Source organism: Syngnathoides biaculeatus, chromosome 20, assembly GCF_019802595.1.
Source record: "Syngnathoides biaculeatus isolate LvHL_M chromosome 20, ASM1980259v1, whole genome shotgun sequence".
Lineage (NCBI taxonomy): Eukaryota > Metazoa > Chordata > Actinopteri > Syngnathiformes > Syngnathidae > Syngnathoides > Syngnathoides biaculeatus.
In genome coordinates, this window is record NC_084659.1 from 15,178,216 (window position 1) to 15,202,421 (window position 24,206).

Sequence of the window (24,206 nt, forward strand, 5' to 3'; positions counted from 1 at the left end):
ATTCTCCTTGACGAGCTTCTGTTGACTCAAGTTAGCAGGCCTCGCTACGTGGAACAAGCGCGGGCGTTCCAGTCGGTTCTCAAAGCTTAAATGCTTGGTCGGTTGGTTTGCAGCTTGTGTCCGCTTTGGTTGTGGCAAGACCGACACGTTGACATTGTGCCGGTTTCTTTGACAGCGTGCGTTTATCCCCAGTATTTGTTTTTATTTTTATCCATTTTTTTTTAAACCTATATGCTACCAGATTGCTAACTGGTTCTATGTTCATGTACCATCATCTCATGAGAATTCTGTAGAGCAAAAAAAAAAAAAAAAAAAAAAAAAAAACCTAACTCGATACGAAAATAACGTTCAGACTGAATTGTAAATAATTATAATAACGATAGTAATAACAATGTAATAATCATGTATAACATGGTATAGTCAATTTTGTACCAAATCCTACTAAAATTCTCATGAGATCACTTTTTGCCATGAAATACAGAAACCGACATGTTGCCATAGCACCGGTTTCCTTGACAGCGTGCGTTTATTCCCAGCATTTGATTTTATTTTTATTATTTTTTTAAATCTATATGATAGCAGATTGCAAACTGGTTCTACGTTCACGTAACCATCATCTCATGAGAATCTTGTAGAGCGAGAAAAAAAACCCCACCAAAACTTCATACAAAAATAAACAGACTGAACATAATCATGAATTTTAAACTATAACGATAGTAATAACAATGTGATAATCATTTATAACATGGTATCATCAATTTTGGATCAAATCCTACTAAAATTCTCATGAGATCACTTAAAAAAATAAAAATAAAAAATCCCATGCACGCAGAGGCAGAATTTTGTGTAACTTTGGTTTCCTGACAACAGAAATGAGCATTTTAATTAAAGCGACAATTTCGGCGGGACGAAACGAAAGGGCGCCCATCCGTCCATCCAACCTAAATATCGAAGAGACAGATAGCAAACATAACCCAAAAATGCTTCCCTTTCCCCATTCTAACATGGCTATTATTATTATTATTATTATCATCTTGACGTTATTGGTAGAAGTAGTCGTATTTTTCCTGCTTTTGTGGTCACCGTGCCCGCATCCATTTTCCACTTGGATACTATTTGGCTTTGCTATTTATTTACTCCTGTTTGGTTCGTCCGTGGTTTCATTGGTGACGTGACAGTGCCGTTGAGAACTTGACAAACTTGGTTAAATTAAAGACAACAAATAAAAAAAAAAAAAAAAGACAAAATGAATCTGCACTTCTACACGTTCCTTGTTTTGGTCATGATCCGCTTTGATTATTTAGCTCCTCTCTGGCCTCCAGCTTTTTCTTATTCTTATTTTTTTTTTGAATTTTTACTATTTTTTTTTAAATAAGTTTCAAACCAGCGGTACGCGCGCTAGAAAGATCTCCACGGAGCGTTTCTCAGGAGGCCTTAAAAAGGAAACAATCCCAGAGGTTGGTCGAAGGTAGTTTCTGCGGAACGAAAGCTTCTTTCTTGGTCAGAGTAGCTGAAGTTTGGCGTCGTCTTGTCGGTAAGCGAGCGTCGGGCTTTGGTTTCTAGCTGTTGCCTGTGACTGCTTGCGGGGTAGACAAAGCTTTCGGACGGTGGGAGGGTCAAAGGAGGGGACGGCGGGTTCGGTCGTCGCGGCGCTTTGCGGTCTCACGTTTCGGTTTTGGATCCCTCGGTACTCTCTTCATGGCATTTACAGTTGGCGGCGGGCGGGCATGAGACGCGGAAACGGCTCGGAGTCGAACAGAAAGACAAAATGACGGGATAACAGAACAAAAAAAAAAATATCATAGCGACGCACAAGCGGTGGAACAACAGACTGGATTTGAACCGGTCTCTAAACATCAACAACTACTGTGGCTCTGCTTATTCACAAACCAAATGATCCGATATTTTTTTCTTTTTTTTTTCATTTTGGCAGAATACGACGGGAGTTCGCTCATTTGTGTCCTACCTCCTTATATCCATCCACGAGTCCATCATCCTTAGTAGCCATCTTGGATCAAATATGTTTTTTTTTTTCTTCCCCAAAATGGCATCTCATGCCCTGACATGTTAGCGTTGGCGATCCCGAAGGGCTGCAGCAGAGAGTTCCTTCGGAGCGTCCGGCGGATGCATGCTCAATAAATAGTCCCAGTGGTGAGAAAGGGGGTGGGGTGGGGGTAGGGGGTGTTGCGTGAACTTTGTGAAGTGGTTCTGTTCAAAGTCTAGCCTTGGAGGAAAAGGAAAAAAAAAAAAAAAAAAAAACACTGAGGGATAGAAAAAAAAAAGAGGAGAAAATCACTCTAGGTCTTCTGATAAGTTCCCTTCCTCCAGCTCCCGGTCGTCATCCAGCTCTGGACTGTGATTGGCCGTCGTCACCAGCGACATGGGACAGTCGTCGTCGTCCATGTTAGGGGGCTCCTCCTTGACGTGCACGGGCGGCCTGCAACGACCACATCGGCAATCACGTTTTTTTGTTTTTGTATCCCCCCCCGTGTCCGTTTTTCTCGATCGTGGGATTGGTGGATTTGGGTTGTGTTTGTTGTTAGTTCTTCAAACCGCAATGGCACTCGCTCTAGTAGTTGAAGGTTGATTCTACGGTCGATATTTGGTCCTCATTGTATGATCTACGTAGGTAATGTTGTTAGCGCGCTAGGCTAACTTAGGCCGAGCAGCTTCGACGCGAACGATACGGCGCCAATTTGGGTACTAAGATGTACTCACTATGCTCATTTTGCAGGACGTGTAGAGACTACCACTTGATAGTTTCCTCCTCAGTAAATATTAGAAAACGGACGCGTTTTGTTGTCAGCAGTCTAAGCTAGGCTAACTTGGGCCGAGCAACTTCGACGCGAACGATACGGCACCAATGTGGGTACTACGATGTACTAAGATAAGACTTGTTAAATTTACTATAAGTCCTCATGGCCCTCATCGTACAAGTTATGAGGTTACTCACGTAATTAATGTTGTTAGCGCGCTAGGCTAACTTAGGCCGAGCAGCTTCGACGCGAACGATACGGCGCCAATTTGGGTACTACGATGTACAAAGATAAGACTTGATAAAATTCCTATAAGTCCTCACGGCCCTCGTTGTACAAGTTCCTTCGACATCCACGAATTGATCACAAAGCGTCTCGTTTTAGCAAGCTAAGCTAAGGAATACTAAGCCGATACGCAAGTTTAAGTTGACGTTTCCACTCCCCCAACTTCTTCCGAGTACTCACTATTCTCGTTGTATACGATACGTAGGTTTCGCACGACGTGTAGATACTAGCGTTTGACATTTTCCTCCTTAGTAGATATTAGAAAACAGACGTGTTTTGTTCTTAGCGGTTCCAAGCTAGGCTGACTTGGGCCGAGCAGCTTCGACGCGAACGATACGGCTCCAATTTGTGTACTAAGATTTCACAGATGGCGATTTTTCTCGTAGGCGTGCGCTTGATAAATACGGCAAGGCCGTGACATGCATTACCCGGCGTGCGAGCGTGTTATCCCGCCAGACGCTAATTTGACATGATGCCCCCGCGTCGACTGGAAGGAAGAACACGGACGACGCGGCCGACGGGCTGCGATGCCTCAGACATGTTTGGCATTTAAAAGTTTACTGATGACACCAGGTTGAAATACATGAAAAGGGGAGGGAGGGGTGGAAAGAAGGGGGGGGTAGAAAAAAAAAAAACACAGGCCACATGATAAATAATGGAGAATTTCTCATCTCTAAGCCCCCCGGAGCAAAGGCAGAGGAGAAGCTTTTTTTATCTAGTTAATAGAAAAAGCAGCCGCTTGTTAATATGCAGAGGCTGCGTGTGTCGCTCCTCAAGAGGGGAAGGGTGGGGGGGTCGGGGGGTGGGTGAAGCGGCGGCGAGGTTCTGCCATTAATCAACTTCAGCCCTGGCAGTCGGCTCGGACGCCATGATACATGTTTTTAAACTCCAAATGGACGAACGTCCCGGCTCGATAAGCGGCGGCCGGAGGAGCGCACGACAAACAGCGGGGTGTTGGTCGCCTAACAAGAATAATAATGCTGTCACGCGCAAACACGGCAGAACATGATCTGAGGCCCGAGTCGGGGAGAGGGTTTTATGCCGCCATGATAAATCTGACAAAACCTAATTATTTCTGACACATCGGATGCATCAGAAAATCCCCCAGACTCAAACAGAGGAGGTGGAGGAGGGAAAGAGGGCATTTGGGGGGGGGGCTCATCAAGCAGGAGTACATTAGGACGCATAGCCTCTCTCCTGGGCTGCCCTTGTCACTGCTGAGGAGGAGCCGCTAGGGGGGGGGGGGGGGGGTGGATTGCCATTTGAATTTGAAAAGAACTGTAAAAAGGTACACACGACTTGAAATATTCAAAGGCAAATAGAGTGACGCCTGGGTTCTCGACCGCAATCCGTTCCAGAAAACGGTGCGAGAAGTGATTTGTTCGAAAACCGAATCGGTGTTTCCCATTAGAATGAATGGAAAAAGAAATAATGTGTTTCAAGCCTACAATATTTGGATTTTTAAAAGCATTTTTCAAAGCTTTTCCTGATAATAAACTGCACAGTAGAAATACATGTATATTTGAAATACTTAATTTAATAATTTAATTTAAGAGATATATTTATTTTTTGCTTAAAATGTATGTTTTGGTAATAGAGTACGCTAGGCTGGGAGTGCTGTAGCGACTCGACCCCCAGCCTTGTAAACTTCTTTAATTCAAAAAAGTTCTTTGGAGCCATAATTGGGGATTGTCATTTCCAGGTTTTTTCGGCGGCATGGGAATTCACAACAAATTGCGTCGTGTGTCAGCTGGTCTGGCTGCGCGCAATGTTATTTCCGTGTTTTGTCGGGGATGTTCGAATCCCGATTTTCGGCCGAAAACAGAAGCAAAATAAAAAAAAAATTGCAGAATTTTCCGTTCGAAAACCAATTTGTTCGTTAACGGGGACGTTCGAGAACCGAGGCTTTATTGTACTGGAAATTAATATCGTGAAGGCAGAGCAGGCTGAAGTGAGCGCTAATGAACGAAGCACGTTTATCTGTAATCTATGTTTAAAACTTTACAGAAGGCAAATATATTTACATTCAAACAAACAAAAACAACCAATTTTCACAGAATTATTTTTTCATTTGTTGTAAAGTTCAACAATCTAAGGATAAAAAAATTGCTAAAAAGTCAAATGTTCTACCTATTATTCGTATCCTGATTGTGGTGTGCATTAGGAGACCCAAAAAATGAGGTTATTTATTTCATAATACATTTAAAATGTAATCAGACAATCGACTATTGGAATTTTATTCTGCCAAACAGAATCAGAATAAGCTTGATTTGGAGCTAATATTCATTTGCAGTAAAAAGAAAAATGTCGGCGTGGAAAATTATAATGCTTAAATGCCTTTAAGAATTGTGTATGCTTATGAAATAAGTTTTCAGATTTGCAATATGTTAAAAAAATAAAAAAATTCCCGAAAATTCCAACAAAAAGTGCAGGGAGCACCACAGGATCAGTGGCACACCTTATAAAGTAAAATGAAAACAAACCCACTATATAGCCCGCTAATGGTTCAAAAATTCCAACCGTAGTGAAATGCTACCATTAATTGCCGCATTTATGCAAATATCGAGAAAGAGGGTGTGTGAAGAAAACTTTTGATTTAAAGTTTGCGTTTTGAGAGCTCAAGTTGGCGAACGTTAAGCGGCGCTGCTTCTTTCGGCAAATCCCTTCGGGTGTACGTGAGTGCGTTGCTCACACACACACACACACACACACACACACACACACAGTCAGCATGTCCCGGGGCCATCTGCTTAGCGGTATAGTCGATAGCGTTGAACCTTTCGGTGCTAAAGGGGAAGCAGGGGTTGGTCTAATTGTCAGACCAGGGGTGTCCTCTCCTGAGAAAGGCCTTTCAGAGGTGATGTACAATTTAGTTGAGCGTTAGCGCTTGCTCAATTATTCAAAAGAGATACTGGAAGAGACGGCGGCGGAAAAACACATTTCTTCCATTTTGAGGTTCTCGTGGTGGGATATACGGAGGAACGCGGCATCTCATGTCGGCGTCGGCGCAGCCCGAGCGGGAGGAAAGTACGGAGAAAAAAAAAAAAAACAGCAATTCCATGCTGGTATTAAAAGTTAAATGACCTCGGGGAGTGGGGAACGGCGGCAGATTTGGCCCACTTAACACCCCCATTTCGGAGCGGAGGGAGTAAACACGCCCGGACAGGTTTCGTGCACGGACGTCTGGCGGGACGAAACAAGCGCACCCCACTTAGACATACTCGGAAAGTGCATCTTTTGTCCATTACACGCTCCGAGAGTGCCATGTGCCGTCGCCGGTGAGCACTGACGGACACCGGGTGAGCATTACGCGTGCGTTTTCCGTCATGCGCGCTGGAAAAAAAAAAAAAAAAAAAAAAAAAAAAAAAGTTTCATTTCTCACTCTCGAAAATAACGATTTGCTGAATAGGAATCGGCAGGGAAACCGCAACACTGCACCGTGCGGGGCTCACGTGCGAGGGATGATAGCGGGAGGGTGTTCGGGGGGGGGGGATGATAAATGTAACCTTGCCCCTGGGTCTTGACATCATAAAAAAAAAAAGCAGTGGTACCGTGGGTTAAATATCACGCAATTAAACTAACAAAGGGCACAAGGACACGAGGCGGGTGGTTAAACACGTCTTACATTACCATACAGCCTCTGAAACTCGTAAAAATGTGCCGAGTGCGAGTTGGACGCCGGGCAAATTCGACAATAATTGAACCGTTAAAAGCAGGAGCTCTCCTTGACGGCTGTCAGTCGGCACGCCGGCCGTTACGGATCGTGGAAAATTGGGAGTTTCGGCAGCGTTTAGGCGTGAATGAAAAAAGCGAGCGAGCGAGCGCGCGCAAGCAACCTACATGTGACCGGGCGGGGAGTACCCGGGGCTGCCGTGTCCGTTGGTGTCCAGGTGGTCCAGCGAGCCGTTGAGGTCGTCGTGGGCGGACTGCAAGAGGGTGGGCGGGCTACAGCTCAGCGTGCCGGGGGGACTGATGCCGAGGAGGCCCGGCGGGCTGCCGCCCAGCAGGCCCGGCGGGCTCCCGCCCATCAGTCCGGAGGGGTCGCCGCCCAGGAGGCCGTGGCAGCCGCCCATCGAGCCGCTGTTCATTAGGCCCGGGGTCCCCAACAGAGGCAGGGTGGTCTCTGCCAGGGCGGCCTACGGACCACCAGACAACAGGAGGTTCAAAACGTTTTCATGGACAGTATAATGCTAAAAAAACATTCAAATATGTAGCAGGTCGAACTATACTAAGCATGTAAACATATTTAAAGGAAAACAATTAATGAAAAGAAGCTGTGACAAAGCAAAATATTACAAAATATAAGCTCGACCAATAACACCCAAATAATCAGCTGATGATTTAAAAAAACAATAACTGTGATGAATAAAATGATTTCTTTTTTGTCCCTTCACGCTTGTAATGATAAAGATGAATTACACGCAGAACATTTGGCCTATGTTAAAGAACATTTTTATGTTTCTTATGTTATTTAAATAAAAGGCAAAATCAAAAATTGAATAATTAAAAAAAAAAAAACAACATTAGATCATTAAATAGAACAGATTAAATGGCCGGACACTAGTTAGCATTTGTGTTTGATAACGTGATGTCTTTTTGTTTCCTTTAAAAACATTTTAAATAAAAAAAAGTTATATTTTGTAAATATATTATTATATTTTAAACTAATCTACCGTAATTTCCGGCGTACAAGCCACGACTTTTTTTCACACGCTTTCAACCCTGCGGTTTAACCGGCCCTGTTAAACTCTTTCTGTGTAGCGTCTTTATAAATACCTGACAAAGCAAAATTATTATTAATATAGGCTTGACCAATAACTGATTTTTTTTTAAGAGGCTAATCTCGATATTTGGCAAAATAAACAATACACAAATAAGACGCTGATGAATTAAAACAAGAATAATTTTAATGAATAAAATCATTTCTTACAACAATAAAGATGAATTATACGCAGAACATTTGGCTTATTTCACAATAATTTTTTTCGTGTTACTATCTGTCTTGTTATTTAAATGAAAAGCAAAAATAAAAATTGGATAATTTTTTACATTTTGAAAAATTTCAATATCAGTCTATTAAAGAGGCCAGATTAATTGGTTAGACTCCGATTAGCATAAAGTGATTACTTTTATCTGTCAACTTAAAAAGATTTTAAATAATACATTTTTTACATTTACAGTTTTGAATAAAAAGCTGCAATTTTTCTCACTGCTTCGTTAAAAATAAAAATATAAAGTTTGCCTTGTAACATTTAATTATAGTCACGCTTTAATTTTGAAAAGTAGCGTGCATTCTTTTCAACATTTTGACCTTTTCTCATAACCTTTTAACGAGAACATGAGGGCCAATAAAAAAAAAAAAAATGTGAAACTGACTGTAAGTGGCCCCCCAGCCAGACTTTGGACACCCAAAGTTAGACAATGAGTTGGATTTGATCGGGTCGGAGGTGAAAAACGGTGACAGGAAGCACGATGAATAAATGATTGCGGCAGGAAGTGACACGCGTACTTCCAGTTGCCATCCAGACGCCCTCGTACCCTTGAAAACTTTACCTCCAAATAATAAAAACTCGCTGACACTTTTGCCTGCCGAGCATTAAAGTTATATGCAGCGATTAAATTTTTAAAAGTTTTTTTTTTTTTGCCATGAGAACCGAACTGACGTACACAATGAAGCCAAATCATTTATGACAGCCTGGATAAATATTAATGCGCATGCCCTTGCATTTGCACACGGACCCTATCAATCTCAGGGGTGGGGTCTCCGTGAAAAGGGGTGCTTCCCCGCCGGTTTCTCAGGTGGTCATCCGGTTCGGTTCCTACCTGGAGACTGGCGTTTAGTGCTGATCCGTATCCCAGATTGGAGGGCAGGTTCTTGACGAGTGAGGGGCTTCTGGAGAGGTAGAGTGGGGGGAAATGGCAGTCAATGAAAAAAATGAGTATCGTTTATGGAATATTCTGCTCATTTATCCACAACAGCACACGAGAATTGATGTTCTAGTTCAACACAAAGGTTCTGGTGGAAGTTCTACACTAGATGGCATGACAGAACCGAAAAAGGTCTTTCCCAAACGGAAGAATTAAGAATCGGGAGAAGCCCAAGATTGGGTGTCCTTATACTTTTGATCCAAAACGGGGTTCACTAACATGCTGGTAGCCCCCCCACAAAGGGCCACAGAAGTAGCCTGGAGGGCCTATTCTAAAAATAGCTCACCAATGAGACATTGTGATTAAGTGAATTATTATGAATAATCATTAACATAGTGGACCCCCGCATGCTTGCAGTTTGGCATTTTTTATTTTTCAAATTAATTTCCATTTTTTTTTGCTTTTTCTGGGGTAACTAAACCCCAAAACGGTTATTGGTACTTCATTTCTACATATTTGTGAATTTCGGGGGTTTCAATCCCCCCGGTATAATTTTAATGAGTGGCAATTATCCGCAGATTTTTTTGCTATTCTTTTTCAAAAAGGTTGGTGAGCCCTGCAGGGAAAAAAAAATTACAGTGGTACTTCAGTTTTCGAACGAAAATCGGTATTCAAACGCCCCGACCAGCTGACCCACGACGATCTGTTATTGTGCTCTCGAACGCACCCCCGGGAAAAAAACGGAAAAGACGCAACGCGCCTGATGCGGCGCAACCGGTTGACTCACACACTCCTGTGCTCGCGGACGTTTCCCAGTACTGTAGTGACTATTTTTCTTCGAATTGAGCAACATTCACCCTCGATCGCGGGCCCAAAGAAGGCAAGTGGAAATGCTGGTGCTAAAAAAAGGAAAGCGGTGCGTAAAAACTGACGACTTCAACAAGGACATGTATTCCTACTATGCAGTTTATCATCATAAAAAGCTAAAAAAAATTGCTTAAAAAAACTTTTTTAGGCTTGGAACACATTATTTCATTTTCCATTCATTGTAATGGGAAACATCGATTCGGTTTTCAAACAAATCACTTCTCGAACCGTTTTCTGGAACGGATTGTGGTCGTGAACCGAAGCATCACTGTATTTACTTATTTGTTAGTTTTCAAGTAAAATCAACAAGTTTGTGGTTGCCTTCGACGGCTTTGAGCGTCACTCCTGTTAAAACTCATGTAGGTTTTATTACATAAAGTATTTAAACTATACATGTATTTCTACTACGCAGTTTATTACTAGACAAAATCTAAAAAAAAATGCTTTAAAAAGCCTAATTTTTTTTAGACTTGGAACCCATTATTTCTTACATGTATTCCTAATATGCAGTTTGTTATCATAAAAAGCTAAAAAAAACCATTTTTTAGGCTTGGAACGCATTATTTCATTTTCCATTCATTGTAATGAGAAAACGTGCTTCGGTTTTCGAACGTTTTGGTTTTCAACCAGCCAAAACGGATTGTTTTGAGAACCAAGGCACCCCTGTATTGAGAATTGAGCCCCCCGCCCCACTAGTGTGGGTTCGTCGGTCATTACCCCGTGATCTTCTGCGACCGACGTTTCTGGTACTCCACCTCGTCCACCGTCCAAACGGCGCCTTTCACGTTCTCCACGCGCACAAAGCACTTGTGCAGGCTGAGGTTGTGGCGCACGGCGTTCTGCGGGGGTCAAAAAGCACAAAGATTTGTATTTTTTACTTTTTCGGAAAGGAATTCTGAACATTCACCCTCTATTGATTTAATTAGCAATAAAAGAAGAAGAAATGAGCGAAAGCCGATGCTCTTACAAGTCCGGCGCACAGTACGTATCAATCAGGGTAAGTCGGCTAAAAGGAGGTAATCAGCATGGCGAATGGCTTATGGTGCTGACAGAAGCGGTAATGCCGCGCCTTGATAATAGTGATGTCACTAACCCTCCTCTTGCTCTTAATGGACACGCCGGCTGAAATATGACAGCTTAAGATGGTCATCAGAATATGTCTACGTATGTGTGTGTGTTGCTCTGTTTATCAATTTACTATCAAAGCCATATTGCGAATGACTTGCACCAATCCGATGAGATGATTTCATTAACCGTAAAGCGCACGACGGAAAATATTATGGCCGTAATTAAAACGTGCATCAGACTCAAACAATAAGCTTTAATATCCCTGCGTCGAATATTTATCATCTCCCCTCAGCTTGGTGTTGTATGCTTTCTCCGAGAGAGAAAAAAAAGAAAAGATTCAGAGAAAAAAAAAAAACTCATAAGCAGATCTCGCATCTGACCTGAAAATCCCTGGATTTGATTGATCTTAATGCCCATGGCTCTGAATATGATAATTTTAATATTAATGAGCAAATGAGCAGTTTTATTATGCATGCTATATAGTTAGAACTAATAAGCTTCTGGATGAGAGGAGACGAAGAGTGGGATGTGTGTGGGGGGGGATAGAAGGAGAAAGGCAGAAATTAAACCACCTTTTCATTCCTTTCTTTTCTCCTAAACAAATTCTCTCCATTAATCAAAGGCGAGGCCGTCACGGGAAGTGGAACCCGCACGCGTAAATTGATGACCTCGGTTACAGCGCGGGAAATAGTTGCAATCGCGGTAAAAAAAAAAAAAAAATGCACATCGCACGCGCACGCCGACGACGTTGTTTACGCGGCCTCCCCTTACCCTCCCTCCCTGTTGCCCATCTCTATGTGCCCAGTTCAGGGTGTACGCCGCCTCCTGCGTGTTGAGAGCCAGGATAGGCTCCAGGACTCTCCAGGACCCTCGTGAGGATAAGCGGCAAAGAAAATGGATGGCTGGATAGATACATTGCCCCTAGGTGTGATTGTGAGTGTCACTGTTTTCTACATGCCCAGTTCAGGGAGTACCCCGCCTCCTGCCCATTGACACCTGGGATAAGCTCCAGCACTCCCCGTGACCCTCGTGAGGATAAGTGGCAAAGAAAATGGATGGATGGATAAATTGCCCCTAGGTGTGATTGGGAGTGCCACTGTTGTCTGTCTCTATGGGCCCAGTTCAGGGTGTACCCCGCCTCCTTCCCGGTGATAGTTGGAATAGCACTCCCGCGACCCTCGTGAGGATAAGCGGCTCAGAAAATGGATGGTTTTACATAATTAAAACCTTTGTACAGGGAGACAGGACAAAAAAAAAAAAAACAAAACAAAAAAGTCTACAAATGGACGCCATTGTGTCGGTAAATAAAGAGTTCCCCCCTCCATGACAGGCCATTTCTTCACCGTGCGCCTGTTCGACCTCCACTCCGCCCAGCCCTCCCGTTTGACGGCCATCTTTTTTCCTAATTAATCAATGATATGCGGAGGGAAGGCGGCTTGAGGAGGAGGTGGGGGGGGGGTTTGAGTGGGTGTCTCGCCCAACAAAAGGTGCTGATGATGGAGTGCCTGCTGTATAATTAGTGCGCCGGAGCCCTCTCCACGCCGAGCCTTCCGCTATTAATTGCGCCCGATAGGACCCCAAAAAAATGATATTGAAAGATGCTGTGACTGAGATGGAAGAGGGAGAAGTTTCCGGTGGGGGGTGGTGGGTGGTTCAAAACCCACCTTCCAAGTCGCAGCGTTGCGTCTGAAGTACGCGAACGTGCGCGTAAACCAGCTGTAGATTTCATTCAGCGTTAACTGCATGTCGGACGAGTCCATAATCGCCTGGAATAAGATGACGTTAAAAAAAAAAAAAAATGCTTTAATAACAAGATGCCGCACGACACGTACACCACCATTAATTTGAATCTAATCAGGCAATGTTAATTCATTTTCCCCCACTCACCTGCCTTATGAGGGTTGCGTAAGTAAACGGCGGCCTGACGTCGGCGTTCTTATAAAACTCGTAGTTTGGGGCGATCTCTGGAAAAATAAATACTGTGTCACCACCTGAAATAATTGGTAAATTTTTATTCCTCCAGGTATTGCACGGACTCACGCTTTCATCAAATTAAAAAAAGGGGGAGGGGCTGAGGGGGGGGGGTAAGAGGGAGAGAAGGGGAGGGTGCACATCAAATCACCATTTTCCATGTCTAACAAAATGCATTTTTAATTAATGCCCCTCGCGAGAGGTCTTAAATACTAATAAATCCATAAAATGTGATCCGCGCAGTTCGTTAGCGCCGCGCTGAATAATTGATGCGACTTCCCCGCTAAACGCGCCGAGTAAATACAAACATCAAAGGCGAGGGCGTTTCCGATGCGAAAAAAAAAAAAAGTGGGAAAGGTCCTAATGCAATAAATATTGTATTTACTCGGCCGTTATTTGAACTTAATTAACGCTCGTGTAATATTTATGCGCGGTGAAGCTTTCCTGTCTATTTACATATAAAGTGATTAAACATGGGCGTATAATTTATTTATTATTATTATTCTTATTATTATTATTTTTTTTTTATAAATCAAGCCAGCAGGACTCTCCCTCACTGGCAATATCGGGTATTTTCATTTCATTTGATCAATCTGAATCAGAATCGGCTTTACATTTATATTCAATAACAGTATAAACACGATCCACTGAATTTCCTTTTGAAAATACTGATACGAGTAATATCCCACTTCCATGAAAACCAACAAATGCATCTTTAGTGTTTAGAGCTCAATTTTTGGGCTTCTTTTACGAATCCTCTTTAAAGGGGAAATCCAGTGCTTGGCATGAACAATGTATCCAATAGAACATGGAATATGTAATCTATTTTGAAAATGTTATGTTAAATCCTCTCTTAATTAAAAGTATTTTGAGAAGATTTTTTCATCGACAACTACGAATTTTCAGGGGCGCTGCCATTTTCGCAAGTCACATGTCTTACGTGCGCGGACGTGACGTGTAAGGTGCCTCAACCAAGGCTCGAGTAGATTGTGCGTAGCGCTGATTTCTCGGATTTATCCTCATCTGATGAAGAAATAGCGGTGTCGGTTGATCGGCGAGACGGAGGAATACTTCCATACAGATTTGAACCTGAGGCTGTAGATAACGTTGAATTATCGGCCGTGTCTCTGTGATTTTTACCGGTATGTTTTTTTTTCCAACGGGTCTGACTACTCGGAGGCCTACGCACGGGACGTAAGTGCGTAAACAAAGGCCCCCGGTGCTCCGGGCCGGCAGCCGCGGATGGTTCTTTGGACGGGAATGACGGGGAGTCTGACGAGAAAGCTCCAGCGGAGGGCCGCGAGCCGTGCTTCGGCGTCCGGCGGAGGCCTTTAGCCGAGCTTTGGCATCCGGCAGAGGTCTTCGGCGTACGAGCTTCAGCGTCCAGGCTTTGGCTAACGGCCTCCGCCCGACGCCGAAGCTCGTCAGACTCCGCGTCATTCCCGTCCAAAGAACCATTCGCGGCTGCTGGCCCAGAGCTTACGTCTCCGTAGGCCTCCGAGTCGTCAGACTCCGGCGTCATTCCGCCAGAAGAACTATCAACATTAATTACAGCCACAGGTTCACATCTGTATGGAAGTCTTCCTCCGTCTTCCCGATCAACCGATACTGCTATTTCTTCATCAGGTGAGGATAAATCCGAGAAATCAGCGATGGGAACAATGTAATCGAGCCTTTGGTGCGGCGCCTACACGTCACATCCGCGCACGTAGGTCATGTGACCCGCGAAAATGGCAGCGCCCCTGAAAATTCGTAATTGTCGATAAAAAACTTCTCAAAACACTATTAAATGAGAGAGGATTCAACATCACATTGTCAAAATAGAATACATATTACATTACATATTGTATACATTGTTCATGCAAAGCACTAGATTTCCCCTTTAAGATGTCTTTGCCATTCATCCCACTGGACAGAACCTCAAAATGTTGCAATACACCAGAGGGATCTGTGAGCCAAAGTGCTAGGATCAGGCACCAAGCGTTAGCGCGGTGCTAGCGTGTTGCTGCTGTGTTCCTGGCGTGCTTCAGTTATATTTACCGGTAAGTTTTATTTTAACCGGTTAGCATTAGCGCGGCGCTAGCATTAGTGCTAGCGTTAAACTCTTTCTGTGTACCGTCTTTGTAAATATCCGACAAAGCAAAACGTTATTCATATAGGCTAATTCTGATATTTGGCAAAATAAAAAGCTGATACGCAAATAATCAGCTGATGAATGAAAACAAAAGCTCTCTTGGCGCTAGCGTGTTACTGCCGTGTCTCTGTGATTTTTACCAGTATGTTCTTTTTTTTTTTTTTTAACCGGCCCTGTTTGCGTGAATGTCTAAAAATGTATATCATTAATAACTTCTTGAAAGTAGGGTTAAAAAAGTGAGGTTGTTTCAATGTGTGAGAAATTTACCCAGATGAAACTGAGGTGACATAAGAAAGTTCAAATTTGTTGTTTTGCTACAGTTCTTGATCTATTAGCAGGTTATTATTGACGACTATTCATATAAAAATGTAGGGTAAAATGTATATAATAGTATCATGAGTATGCTGTGTAGTTGGACCTACCCGACGAGAGAGGCATCGAGTATTTGTCCGAGTGACGTCGCCGCATGGCTCCCATGCTGGGCACGTTGGCGCCCCCTAGTACCGAGGGGACCTGGGGCATTGCCGCCATGGGGGTGATGGGCGCCGTGGGCGTGGTTGGCGTCTGCGGTAAATTGGGGGGGGACGCCGAGGGCAGGTTTTTGGACATGGTAACGCTGGACACCAAGTTGAGCTGGAAGGAAGACAGCGTCATTATTGAAGCCGTGGGAGGAATATAGTAAGATTCCATTATTAATATTATTATTTTCATTATACATAAGGACTTAGGGCTCAATCAATTAATTAGCTGGTAACAGATTTAATATTCTGATATTCGTCCTTTTGAAATTGGCAAAAATTTTCATATTTTTTTGACAATCCTTTTTCGCATTATGACATTAAAACATTAGAAGACAGTGACAGAAAAAAAGATTAAAAAAATGAAAAAAAAAAGACAGAAATTGCAAAAAAATTCTCTCTGTTATGACGTTAAATACCAAAGGAGATGTAGTTTATACCTTTAATGTAGTATAAAATGAGGGACAAGTATTTTTTTCCACTATCATATTATATATCATCATGTTTAAAATCAATCAGCAGATTAATAAATTCTCCGAATATTACTCTACCTCATATCAGAATTAGCAGTGGCCAATACCTAGTTAGTATTGGTCGGGCAGAACAACGTTTTTTTTTTTTTTTTTTTTAATTCCTACTTGTATTTTTTAACAAATTAAATTGAGCTGGAAGGAAGAGAATATGGTTAGAAATGGAAATTCCAAAAATATATTAGAATTCCATAAAAGTGTAAAAATGTTATACAAAATGTGCAGGAATTCAGGAATTAATAAATAATATATATATATATATATATGTGTGTGTGTGTGTGTGTGTGTGTGTGTGTATGATAGATAGATAGATAGATAGATAGATAGATAGATAGATAGATAGCTGTATGTGTGTATCTCTCTCTCCCAATCTACCTATCTTCCTATCTATCTATCGATAAATACACACTAAACTAATTACAGATCATTTTCATAAGTTAATGTAAAAAAAATTGGAATTGATACATTTCAGGATATACTGTAAACTGCACCTCCACTTTAAAAGTATGGAAAAATGTTATTTTGAATACGGCTTAAGTAACAAACTATCATTTATCTAATTTCAAACGACAAAAAGAACAAAATACAACAACAATGAAGTGATATAAAAGCAATAATCCAGCGCTTTATCATTTTTGACGTTTTGCCGAGTCATTCCACGGCGCGTCTCGGAGAACCTGGCGTGCACGCGACCGCCCCCCCCCCCTCCCCGACAACAGCTGTGCGTTCCCTCTAACAAGGCTCGTGGAAAGGAGCCAGCCCATCTCGGCTAATTACAACCGCCAAATTGTATCATGTGATTTCTAATTAGAGCACGCTGTTCGAGATTAGCCACCGATCAGCCGCCGCGTTATCGGGCCCCATCTCGCTTTATCTCTCGAGTCATCACTCCTCCCTCCCTTAGTACAGATAGAAAGATCGCCCTCCCCCCGCGCCCGCTTGCACATTTGCGACATAAGACGACGTTTATTCAAAAGCGCGTCTGCGTGTTCAGGTCATCTTGGGAGGGCGGACAAGGGCTACTTTCTTGAAGTTGACGAAATCTGGGTGACGATCTCACCCCCAAACTTGGTTACGTTAACGAAGAGCGACTCAGTTACTTCATATGTCACTCACCGGAAAGAAAGCATGCGGCCGCTCCAGACACAGCTCCACTCGTCGCGTCTTCACTAATTGCCCCCCCCCCCCCCCAACACAATTGCCCCCAAATCTCATGTGAGAAGCTCCATTCGACTGGAAAAACGCAGAACTGACCTTTCGGCCGTGTTGCTGATTTCAGCTCGGGAATGGTAATGACGTTGTTACATATTCAAACCAAATTGCCTTAATTGTGAGTCGACAAGTGGGGATGCATTTCTTCTTGGCCGGGAGTTTGGCAATCGACTGAAAAGATGGGAGGCGGGGCAGGGGGTGAGGGTGTGAGAAGGTATCGGTGGGGCCGTTTGTGTTGATAAATCGGATAAAATGTCAAGTTGGAAATACTCTGGGTCGCTGGTGGACCTTTCAGATGATAATTAAATGCCCACTTGGCTGTAATGAGCACAGAAGGATGGACTTTAAGGATTTTTTTTATTGATGCAAACAGACAATGATCTGCACTATCCAGTGAATGAGCGCAAAACTTTTTTTGAATTTACATTTGAAGCGACAGTGAAGAAAATAAGTATTTGAACACCTGTCTATCAGCTAGAATTCTGACACCTCAAAGACCTGTTAGTCCGCCTTTAAAATTCCAACTCCACTCCGTGTATTATCCTGAATCAGATGCACCGGTGTGATGTCGTTAGCTGCATAAAGACACCTGTCCACGTCAAACTTGTAACATGGCCAAGACCAAAGAGCTGTACAAAGGTATCAGAGACAAAATTGTTCAACTCTACACGGCTGGAAAAGGGCGATTGAGAAATTGCCAAGCAGCTTGGTGTTAAAAAGGTCCACTGTTGGAGCAATCATTAGAAATGGGAGAAGCTAACATGACAGTCAATCTCAGTTGGAGTGGAGCCCCATGCAAGATATCACCTCGTGGGGTCTTAATGATCCTTAGAAAGGTGAGGAATCAGCCCAGGACTACACGACAGGACTTGGTCAATGACCTGAAAAGAGCTGGGACCACCGTTTCCAAGGTTGGTAATACACTAAGACATCATGGCAAGGCACGGAAGGTTCCCCCCCTTAAACCAGCACATGTCAAGGCCCGTCTTAAGTTTGCCAACGACCATTTGGATGATACAAAGGGAGTCATGGCAGAAAGTTTTGTGGTCAGATGAGACCAAAATGGAACTTTTTGGTCATAATTCCACTAACCGTTTTTGGAGGAAGACGAATGATGAGTTCCATCCCAAGAACACCGTCCCTACTGTGAAGCATGGGTGTGGTAGCATCATGCTTTGAGGGTGTTTTTCTGCACAACGGACAGATCTAGATCTAGAGAAGATCTGTGTGGAGCAGTGAGCCAAAATCCCTTCTGCAGTATGTGCAAACCTGGTGAACAACTACAGGAAACGTTTGACCTCTGTTATTGCAAACAAAGGCTACTGTACCAAATATTACAATTGGTTTTCTCAGGCGTTCAAATACTTATTTGCAGCTGTATCACACAAATCATTAAAAAAATCGTACATTGTGATTTCTGGAGTTTTCTTTTTAGATTATCTCTCTTACTGCGGACATGAACCTATGATGAAAATTTGTATTTCCAAGTGGAGAAATTGCAATAAAGCAGGGTGTTCAAATACTTATTTTCTCATTTCACTGTACATAACGCCAACACTTTATATGCTTTAAAATCATTTGCAATGTATTGTGATAATGAGAATATCATCTTCCTCAAATTTGGAGAATTTACTTTGACAATCTAAAAATATTAGCGGACCAAGATGGACACATCAAAGAGTGTTAGCATTATGCTACGTACTAGCATGATGGTCCACAGCTGTGTCAAGTGCTTCTACACTTTATCTTAACCAAAATAATTGAATATGAAGTGGGAAAACACCAATATCTCTTTACTGCGATTTTTATGATGATACTTACCCTCAAAGACGAGGGAAACCTTCAAATGAGGGCGCTCCTAAATGTTCATTTACGAATTCTGTCGGAATGCCACTGCCACCCCCCCCCCTCTGCTCCCACCCCTTTCTTCACCACAATCAAATGCAATTAGCCGCCCTTTCATGTGCGCTTTATGTAATGCAATACTTCATTAACATCATTCACTCGTATTCAAGCGCGGATTAGAAGCACCGGAGTCATCCTCCGGATGACACGGAACCGTTCGGCTGCGGTTTTGAAGACGGCGCGGGAGCGATGAAATAATAAATGGGGGAGTTTGATTCCTGATGGATTATGGGATGATTACGCTATCGCGTGATTATCTCCATTCAATGATTCCACTGAATTTACCAAGCGGCACACGTGCACGCTGAAATTTCAATACGTGTAAAATTGGGGGCTGACAATATTTTGTGAAATAAACACGCTCGTGTGTTAAACGGTTATGTGCAGTCAAACCCCGCGGGGCCAATTTTCGCAACAATGTGTTTATATCAGCATTCAATATCAATCCTCGGCTATCATTTTCAACTGTTTGTTGCTAAAATGACAGCGTCTGAGTGCAAGTGGCTCAATCATCCAGCCGACGGGTTGTTTTGGCGATTATATCTATCAAGGAAAAATGACCCCCCTAACGCTTTCGCCGAGCTCGCTGCCGTCCTTCGGCCGTCTAATACACTTCCAAACTTGTCGTCCTCACCCGCGAGAAGCGGGCGAGGCAAATCCCATTACGTGTTCATCTGTGCCCGTCACTCCAAAGAGTTGTTCATCGCCGGCGTGTATACCGAGCAATATGCACTCACTGGTTTGGGAGATGACTTGGGTTCGGAGGGCCGCATGTGCAAGTGGGTCATCATGGCCTGAAGACGCTCGCGTTCTTTCGAAAGCTGTTAAAGACAGAGAAGAAGAGGGAATTAAGTCCAAAACTAAAGAAACACGATGGGTGAAGTGGGGTGGGGTGGTGGTGGGGGGTGTCGACAGGTCACGGGAAAACAAATTGTGTTTTTTGTCAAAAGCAGAATTTAGGTCAGTGAAGCCTGCATCAGGGTTCCGCGCTGAGCCCCTTACTGTTTGAGTTAGTAACGGATAGGCTGACAGACGAGGTTAGACTGGAATCCCCTTGGACCGTGATGTTCGCAGATGATATTGTGATCTGCGGTGAAAGCAGGGAACAGGCGGAGGAACAGTTAGAAAGATGGAGCTACGCACTGGAAAGGAGAGAAATGAAGATTAGCCCAAGTAAAACAGAGTATATGTGCGGTGGGGGAAGAGTGAAGCTCCAGGGAGAAGCGATGGCGAGGGTGGATGACTTCAAATACTTGGGGTCAACAATACGGAGCAATGGTGAGCGTGGTAAGGAAGTGAAGAAATGGGTTCAAGCTGGATGGAAGAGTTTGCGGAAGGTGTCTGGTGTTTTATGTGATCGAAGAGTCTCTGCTCAGATGAAGGGCAAAGTTTATAAAACAGTGATGAGGCCGGCCATGATGTACGGATCGGAGACGGTGGAGCTGAAGAGACAACAGGAACCAGAACTGGAGGTGGCAGAAATGAAGATGTTGAGGTTCTCGCTGGATAGGGTTAGAAATGAGCTCATTAAACGGACAGCCAAAGTTGGATGTTTTGGAGACAAGGTTTGAGAGTGCAGACTTCGATGGTTTGGACATGTCGAGAGGCGAGAGAGTTAGTACGTTGGTAGAAGGGTGCTGAGGATGGAGCTGCCAAGCAAAAGAGCGAGAGGAAGACCAAAGAAAAGGTTGATGGATGTTGTGAGGGAGAACATGAGGGCAGTTGGTGTTCAAGAGAGGAGGATACACGAGATAGGCTCGATGGAAAAAGATGACACACTGTGGCGACCCCTAATGGGACAAGCCGAAAGAAGAAGAAGCTTTAGATGGGCGAGTAGTGAGGTGGTCTGGAGCGTGAGTTCAAAGTCCCACGGACACTGCTTAAGGGGATGGACGTGCAGTCCGCTTCTTGCAAGAGGTGAGGGGGGGGTGGGGGAGGGGGGGTCCCTCTTAACATGCCGTGAGATGGACCGAGTCCAGTTAGTGGCCCCCGAGCATTCACGGACTATCATCAATGTAATGCACGCGCAGGAGCAACAGCGACCAGAGGACATCCAAACACATATAATAGAGAGCTGGTCCTCATTAGCAGTGAAGGCTCTTGAGGGGTGGGGGTGGGGGTGGGGTGGGGGGGGGTGTAGCGTAATGGAATAGAGACAACAAGTAATTGGTCACACAGCTCTGCTTCATTCAGGAAAACAAAATAGAAAAGTCAATATTAGACAACTAAAAGCAACATTCTTGATGTCTCTTTTGGATATTCTGGTCTAGCATGTCAACACGTTTCCTTACACAGATGCTCAATAGGGTTTGATCAGCATGGGACTTCCGAACAATACATAATGTTGAGTTCTTAGACATTCGTGATTATTTTTAATCAAAGTGGTTTTGGTCTTTATCCTTCTGGAGGACCCACGACCAAAATTACTGACATTGAGAATCGCTCAAAAATGCCTCAACAGTCTTGAGATTGCCTGGACCTTGCATGGGTTCTAGACACCTTATGCCGGTTCCAGCAAAACACCCCCAGAATGACTGTAGGAATGCGCAGTCCTCGGACAAAAGTGCACACCGTGTGTAGCCACCGGGTCCTCGGATAGTACAACCTCGATTCTTGACCACAATCCGTTCCAGAAGGCGGTTCGAGAACCGATTTGTTTGAAAATTGAATTGATATTTCCCGCATCTGTGTACGGATGATGCGTTATACACAATAACAACGCGCATCGTGGATCAAATGGTCGGGCCGCGCGAGGTATGTTATTTCCAGGTTTTGTCGCAGGCGATCTAGTACCGATTTTCGTCCGAAAACAGAAGCAAAAAAAATCTCAAAATTTCCGTTCGAAAAACAGTTTGTTCCTATGTTGGATACAATGATGACAAAACAACATTTTTTGATACTTGTCGAGATGGCGAGGCTACCGACGTTCTGGATTGAGGACCGGATTCCTTCGCACATCCTCCCCTTCAAGTATTTCGACGTCTGACTTACAACGAAATACGAGTTACATTACCACCCGAGGACTCCCTGTACAGTACAACCTCGGTTCTCGACCACAATCCGTTCCAGAAGGCGGTTCGAGAACCGATTTGTTCGAAAACGGAAACGATATTTCCCACGTCTGCGTACAGAGGCTGCATTATACACAATAACAACGCGCGTCGTGGATCAGCTGGTCGGGCGTTATGTTATTTCAGGGTTTTTTCGTGGTGCGTTTGAATTCGCAGAAACAGCGCGAGTAGTTGGTCACCTGGTCGGCTTTTTGGGTTTTGTGGCAAGCTTTCTAGTACCAGTTTTCGTCTGAAAACAGAAGCAAAAAAAAATCTGGAAATTTCCGTCCGAAAACCGATTTGTTATTCACTGTATTAAAAAACTACAAGCTAGTCGCTACATTTACTGCGAGGACCAGTTGTCCAAATTTCCGAGGACCAGTTTTTCCGACAAATGCTCTTTAGAGGACCAGCGGTCTGACACGCCCTAAATTAGCTTTATCTTTTCTTTGTGTGCCTCATTTTCGTCCCTGTAAACGCACATCCCGTGGCATGACTCGCTAAAAAAAAAGGAGGCGCAGCGACGATTATGCCGACGCGTCTATTTGAACGCGCTCGCTTGTTTCAAAATAGGAAGACGAGCAGATGTCAACGGCGCCGAGCAATAATGTCGCTCAATCAGCGCTCTCATTATCTCGCCGGCATGACTTCTTAATAAGGTCACGCTCCACCTACTGAAAATAGTTCCCTCCTTTTTAGCGTTCTTCAGGTGCAAAGTGCAGTTAATTAACACGGCAGACCGGGAGAGACGCGCTCGCTATTAATTGGAAAAAAAAAAAAAAAAAGCGGTGGAAAATAAAGCGCGCGCTTAATTCAATTAAAAGAGCCATAATGGCTTTCCGCCGCGAGGCCCGAGGATCCCATTGTTTGGCGGCTTTTGTTTAATTCGGCAGGTCCTGCTTTTTGCAGGAGACCTCGCCGTGGCCTCGTTTGACAAATCGCGAGGCGTTGATGGGCTAATTAGGCGACAGGAAAAAAAACTGACAAAGCAGAGTTTCGAGAGAGAGAGAGAGCGACAGAGAGAGAGAACTTACTTGGATTTCCAGCTGCTGCACCACCTGCATCTGCACCCGACACTGGGCGGTGCTCCGGTCATCCAGGGCGTGCTCGTTGTTTAGGTGCCTGCAGGTGAACACATTCACCTTTTTAAAGGGCCGCTGTCACGAAATGCATGATTTTTTCATGAAGTTATTAATGAAAAAACGGCAGCCCGTATGGACCCATCCGTTTTTTTCACCGCAAAACATGGTTTTGACGTATATGGCTTTTTGTAACTCCCACCGTGAGAATCCTCTCGAGGGATTTGTTTTCGACAAGAAGCAGGAAGTGACATACAGGGCAGTAGCGCACTCAAGCAGTCCCGTCTGTTTCTACTAGTTTTACCTGCTGGAAGGTAGCTCGTTGTTCCTTCGTGTGAGCTAAAATTCCAGCTAGTTGCATTGCAGTCGAGTTAGCTAAAATTCCGGCTCGTTGCATTGCAGGATATTGCTCGAACACTCGTGAGGATGGATTAATTCTTCATACTTTTCAAAAAGACTCGGTTTGTCGTGAAAAATGGATTGGACGGGTGCAAAGGACGAGAGATTCTTGGGTTCCAAATGACGTGTGTAAACAGCTACTAAAAAAAAAAAAGAATAGTATGGGGGGCAGGTGGAACGTAGTCCTGTCAGAATGTAACAAAAGATCTGCACCTAAGTCAGGGGTGCTAAATGTGTTGACGTACAGAGGCAAGCACAATTTCAGACGAGCCGCCGCTGAAGCTGTGCCTCGTCCGCAGCGATCACGGCTTCGGCCCGGTGGCTCATTCCAGCGCCGAGCTGTGGTGGCTCATCGTGACGCGGAGGTTGATCGGACGGGGGAGTCGGTTTGGCCGCAGCTTCGTTGTCGCTCGTGGGTGGGCTTGTTTTAATCACCGCCGTGTTGAGATGGACCAGACGCGCAGCTGGTTTGGCTGCGGCATCGTTGTCGCTCGCAGGCGGCGCTGTTTTTATCACCTCCACGCGGAGGTGGACCGGACGTGGAGCCTGTTTGCCCGCGGCGTC

At 44.0% G+C, this 24,206-nt stretch overlaps 1 protein-coding gene across 6 annotated transcripts in view; it reads right to left on the minus strand.

Annotated features, from left to right (window-relative positions):
- Positions 1-344: 344 nt before the first annotated feature.
- foxp2 (forkhead box P2) overlaps positions 345-24,206 on the minus strand; it is a 122,998-nt gene continuing 99,136 nt past the window's right edge. For 5 of the 6 annotated variants that reach the window (XM_061807071.1, XM_061807065.1, XM_061807066.1 and 2 more), the window contains 9 exons: positions 23,199-23,286; positions 19,852-19,935; positions 15,372-15,582; positions 12,732-12,835; positions 12,509-12,610; positions 10,494-10,615; positions 8,865-8,934; positions 6,882-7,177; positions 345-2,437 (listed from right to left, as the gene is read on the minus strand). In XM_061807071.1, coding sequence (XP_061663055.1) covers positions 2,293-2,437; positions 6,882-7,177; positions 8,865-8,934; positions 10,494-10,615; positions 12,509-12,610; positions 12,732-12,835; positions 15,372-15,582; positions 19,852-19,935; positions 23,199-23,286 — 1,222 coding nt within the window. In that variant the 3' untranslated portion in view covers positions 345-2,292. The remainder of the gene's footprint in view (positions 2,438-6,881; positions 7,178-8,864; positions 8,935-10,493; positions 10,616-12,508; positions 12,611-12,731; positions 12,836-15,371; positions 15,583-19,851; positions 19,936-23,198; positions 23,287-24,206) is intronic. The other variant, XM_061807070.1, reaches the window with a different exon arrangement.